The sequence below is a fragment of the Habropoda laboriosa genome, unplaced genomic scaffold, assembly GCF_001263275.1.
Source record: "Habropoda laboriosa isolate 0110345459 unplaced genomic scaffold, ASM126327v1 scaffold119, whole genome shotgun sequence".
Classification (NCBI taxonomy): domain Eukaryota; kingdom Metazoa; phylum Arthropoda; class Insecta; order Hymenoptera; family Apidae; genus Habropoda; species Habropoda laboriosa.
The window spans coordinates 384041-389600 of record NW_017100225.1 but is presented as its reverse complement, the minus strand read 5'-3'; the positions used below and the strand labels follow the sequence as shown (position 1 = coordinate 389600).

Below are 5560 nucleotides of genomic sequence, written 5' to 3'. Positions count from 1 at the left end.
GGATGGCCTTGAACTTGACTGCCGCCGTTTTTGCGCACAGCCGTCGCCCGCCCAAAACAGCCCACCAGCGTAGACACTGGAGTTTTCATCTGCCGAAACCCACCTCACCGAACCTGCCTGCTCATCCAATACACTTTTTAACGAGACTTCTTACCTCACTGATAACTCCCTCTACTTCGCCTCATCGAACGTGATTTTCTACCGTGATGTTACATATTACATATGGTTTTTCCGTGTTTCTCAACGATAAAAAGTTAAACGATCGCTGCACTGTAAGAAATTCATTGCTTAAGCAAGCGGAGAGGAGATTTTGTGCAAATAAGAGAATATCAATAAATAATATTTACTGTATTAGTTGGATCATGGTAATGAAATATAAAGGAGAGAATAATTCAATCGGCAAGATGCATCGAATAACGGAAAACAAAAGCTACATCTTATGCATCGCACGATGCAACGTCGTAAAAATTTAATAAAAATTCTAGGAGGATAGTATGCGTTCGTAAAGAAGATTTTTACGATTTGCGTGTTCGGATTATATGAACGCGCCTTGAAGAAAATTATACACATGTGAATTAAATGAAAGTTACAACGTTATGGTATGTATCTATTGTCTGACTGTTGTTTTCCAACAGATTATCTGTAATAAGAACTATTACGCAACTATGCACCGTGTATTTTCGATATTTCCTGATACACTCGATGTGGAAAGTCATCGTGATGATTTCCATTAAATATCACAGACAACGATCAAACTTCCGATTAACTTTTCAATTATGTGTACAACACGATAAACGTGTGCATTGCATAAACTGTGAAAGCATCTGCAGAAACGTAAGTTAAAAAAAAATATAGAAAAATCTAAGCAATGTGAAAAACAAAAGTAGTAGAATAAAGCAAATAACGTATGGGAATAAAGAATGTAACCTAAAACATTAATGGACGAATAAAAAAAAAACGACGAAACCTATGACAATGAAAGCAGACAGTAAAAGTATAAGCGAGGTTGAGGTAGGTAGACTCCAAACTAACCGGATCGATATGGCACTCTCGCTTTCTCATGTTCTCGATATTGTGTCGTATCTATGGTACTCCGTGCAAACTCCGTCCTTTCATTAAACCAATTACAATTTGCACTGTTTCTTTAAACGAATGTGAATTAAAATCGCGTTTAAAAAATTTTATAGATATTTATAACATTCTTTTTAAATTAATCAACTTTCGATCAATACCACTGTGAAAATTTTGCAAACTCTTGAAAATCGTACAATGAAAAACAAACTGAAGACACACTCATTAGTGCACCGATTCAACGATATTAATGTTCTTCTTAATTAATTTCTTTTCTACCTTAACGTACGGAAAGCCTTAATCTCTCATGCATGCGCGTATGCATTGTGCAGTAAATAAAACGCTTCATAAACAGCATTGAAAGATACGATTTTTATTCTGTTTTATACATCATTTATCCAAACAAAACTTTGCATAAATATTAACAAATAGAAGATTTATGCGATCAATGGCATATAACAACACGTTGAATTTAGTGCAATATTACCTTCAAAAACAGCGAGACAAACAGTCGGTAATAAAGAAACTTCTAAATCCAACAGTCGGTATCATTTCAAGTATTTCAAACAATTCTATACATTTTCAACTACAGCTGTCCAATTAATAATACAAAAGTAACTAAACATTTATATCGGCACTAATAAAATAATTAACAGTGATAATTATGAAACTGTATATCTTCCATTCTAACTGCTTATCAATTAAATGCATCTTCAAGCATAAATATGAACGTTTCTAGGAGTATTAACATTATCATAAAATGATACGGAATAATTGAAAAATTGCATCGAACGATCAAACTTTACGAATGCATAAGTATATTTTTATACAGTATTACACTTTTTATTTACTGTTACCGTATATTAACATTCAAGTAATATCATGTGCTTTAGGTTTAAAATATTTCTTCTAGTAAATGCAACCATAAATACTCAGTTGACAATGAAATTACCAATTTGAATTTTATATCCAAGTAAGAGACAGTATCATATCGTAAAATATTTAAACATAGATTCAAAGGCAACGAGAAGTATAATACAGGAAGGGCATCAAATTTTTATTTATCGTCACATGCTTGATTTCATAACTCTCGTTTTTTTAGAGGAAAAAAACCAAGGCCATAACAGCAGTTGTGAAACCCGCGCAGTTAATATGAAGATTGGAAAATAAAATCTGAACAAACATACAGAATCGCAACTTATGTCGCAAACACGATCAATTAAATAAAATAAATTTAAAGATGTAACGTGAAACATGAAATAATTGCAAAAAAGTACAATACACATAGTAAAATGTAAACGAATTTGTAACAAAGATGGCGGAATAAAATTTGGCAGATCGTTGATGCTCAATTATCTTTACCGTCTCTATAAAAACATACCAAAAGGGAAGACGAACAAATGTAACAATAGATCGAACTACTTACCTCAATACTCATAGACGCTTTTGTATTTCCATCGGGAATTAAAAATTTTCAAACACAAGAAAAATATTAGAGCAATGGCTGAATCCACAACTCACTAGAAGCAGAAAACTCAATGACTCCGATTGTCGTGCTCGTGGCGCCATCGCACGTTTACGACAGTGACAAGAATTACAAATTCAAATACGACAAGTGCTAACCTCTAACGGAGAAATAATCAACTGCAGATTCTACTGAAACTTTCACGTTTAACCATAAAAAAATGATCGCATTACACGATACCCGTTAAATGCATAAAGTATTCGACGCTATGAGAAATTAAGAAGAAACCACCAATTACATAACAGTTCATTTTTCTTTTATTAACATATTTTAAATATCTGTACACCCGCATTTCAATTATTCTATCTTACAATACATAAAACAAAAGAATATAAAAGTATAGACAAGACTATCAGACCTTTGCAATCTCACAAGATACATTGTTTGGATCCCATTTCCCACTACTCACTGGTCGTATACACAACTTAGCATAGATATACTTTTGCAATCGCTCCGGATTGAAAACAAGGCTTTCGTTAACTACTTTACAATAATGTTTAATGTCGGAAGGTAAAATCATGATATGTGGTTGCTGTTCAAAGCAAGCGTATTTTTTCCAAAGTGTCGTATCAAGATTCAAACCGGGGAAAGGAGGATATGAAGGGTAAAAAGTGGCCTGAGACAATACATGGTTAGCTAAACGGCCAAGCCTGTCCATTCCAGATGTATTCCTAAAAAATTTATTATTGTAACAATATTCGTATTATCGTGTTATCTCTATGTATTACCACACTTACGATACTTCTTGCTGTCCGAGATGTCTAAGAATATCAACTGACGTTATCCCTATTTGTAAACCCTCTACATTTATTATACAAGGATCTGGCATAGAATAAAGATTCGCCACGTTTGATCCTAATTTGTTTGTGTTCATGATAAATTCTGGTGTCGGAAAAATTGCATCGTTATGTGCATCACGATTCGAAGGTACCAATACGACTCGTGTAGATTTCCTAAATTACGAAACACTGTTAATAACAATTTGTTAATAACCGAATTTACTTAAATTATTAAAGAGTGTACCCTTGCAATTGTTGCAGAATCTTTGCCACAATTTTCTCAAAGAAATCCTGAAAAGTATCTTTCAAGGTGCCCTTTTTAATTTCAGGATGCGTGTATTCAACAAAAGGTCCAATTAATATCAGTACGTTAGGTTCGTCTTCTGCAACACGTTCCATAAGATCCCATAAAGGTTGATAATTCAAATTATCGAAAGGTGTGAACGGGCCAACCGCAACGTAAACTCTGATATCTTCCGATAATTTCGGTGCATCTGATAATAGCGCATATCCCTTAACGAATAATTCTTTTGCTACCAAAGTATCCCCAGAGGTGTTAATACCTTCCACCGCAATTACTTGACCCGGAAAAACCGAGTAATGTTTAATTCCACTAAGATCCAGGCGTACAAGAGGAGAACTATTACTACCTTTGGGTCTTTTACAACCTTCTAACATGACAACTTTACTGCCGGCCGACTTGTCGGTCTTGGTAAATATTCTACCCCATGTTCTAAACGCTCTTTGACTTATAGACTGTACATTTCTCACGTAACGTATACTCGATTTAGAGGGGCCCATCATATCGTTCCAAATATGGCACAGCCGCGCTCCAAAACTTTCACAACGGCTCCTAAGAACGGCCCCTTGTTTGGAAAGTATTTCATACATGTACACTGCATCCTTAGGTACATGGGGATTATCGGTCTTAACGATCGATACATCGTACTCATTTTCTTTCTTCCAACTTTTAATATCCGGACCAAAATACAAGAGAACTTTGCCCCTAACGGTTGTACTCGGTGCACGGTTAGGTGTATTTCTATAAAAATTATTGTAACTTGCTTAATTAAGTGTCTCAAATAATACGTATATACAATTGCAAGCCGTTAGAAAATTTCCTTACAATTTTGTTGTATAGGTTGATGGTGTAAATGTTTGGTCCACAGCCCGCAATTTATTATCATTTTCTGTTTCTTCTGGACTTCTCGCTCTTTTAGTTTGCTTGAAAAGAAAAAAAGAAAAAAAAAATAAAGTGCAGTAATGTAATATTAAATAAAAGAATAAAAAATAAAACATAAAAATTTCTTGATATATATTTTGCAGATGTAAATTTTGTTCCAAGAGCAAAACAGATCACCGTAGACGAGTATGTATCTAGTCACGAAATAGTACGAAACGTGCACCACATTCATACCCGTCTATGGAATTATCCGTTTTACATCGTCTTCCTCCGCTACGCGAATAAGCAACTTTTTTTTTAGTAAATGAAACATTTTATAACGACATACGTTTTTGCGCGTCGCGTCAATATGGGGGGAGGAGAGGGGAGGGGGGAGAAGCTCGTTTCGTAATCACGAACGAAGCTGCGATGACTGCGCCCAAACGTGCTTAATGAGTGTGGATCTAGTCACAACTTGATCATCTGTGCACTAGACCTTCACTCATTCGGCAAATTCAGGGAACTTTCGTATTTTCTTCTCCCCCTTCGCCAGCCCGTCTTTTCTTCTTTCTTATTATTGCATCATAATAACGTTGCGCGGCCGTTACTTGGAATACCAATCGCTACACACGATTGCGAAAGACAGTACGAATAAACGCAGGAAAGAGACACGGTAAACGGTGATTTTAAACTGATAATATTTAGGATGGCAAAAGTAAACAGTTGGTGGCACAGCCTCCGTTTAGGAATCAACATAACGAGAAGGGTTAATTGTTGTTAACCTGTTCATTCTTGCCACTTACTTTATTACGTATTGTTTCAATCGAGTTCTGACCACTTTTTGTACATAACATTCAATGCTCTTACATTGAATTAAAATTAACTTTGTTTTTTCGTAATAACCGAATACTTCGTTCGAAACACATCGAATTATCGTTCGAATTTGATCTACACATGTTTGTTAGATTTTTATTTCAAAGATAAAATTCAGAGACGAGATATTTATAATTGAACTCGCGGAAT

General features: G+C 34.9%; 2 protein-coding genes across 2 annotated transcripts in view; both read right to left on the bottom strand.

Moving 5' to 3' along the window:
* LOC108571167 (steroid hormone receptor ERR2) overlaps window positions 1-2600 on the bottom strand; it is a 13735-nt gene extending 11135 nt beyond the window's left edge. Inside the window, exon 1 of the mRNA XM_017933154.1 lies at window positions 2498-2600. Within this exon, the coding sequence (XP_017788643.1) occupies window positions 2498-2509 (12 nt within the window). The 5' untranslated portion in view covers window positions 2510-2600. The remainder of the gene's footprint in view (window positions 1-2497) is intronic.
* A 287-nt stretch (window positions 2601-2887) lies between these two features.
* The window catches only part of LOC108571183 (DNA polymerase alpha subunit B), a 7461-nt gene continuing 4788 nt past the window's right edge, over window positions 2888-5560 (bottom strand). Inside the window, exons 4-7 of the mRNA XM_017933175.1 lie at window positions 4502-4599; window positions 3620-4417; window positions 3334-3549; window positions 2888-3267 (exon numbers count right to left, since the gene is read on the bottom strand). Of these exons, the coding sequence (XP_017788664.1) occupies window positions 2949-3267; window positions 3334-3549; window positions 3620-4417; window positions 4502-4599 (1431 nt within the window). The 3' untranslated portion in view covers window positions 2888-2948. The remainder of the gene's footprint in view (window positions 3268-3333; window positions 3550-3619; window positions 4418-4501; window positions 4600-5560) is intronic.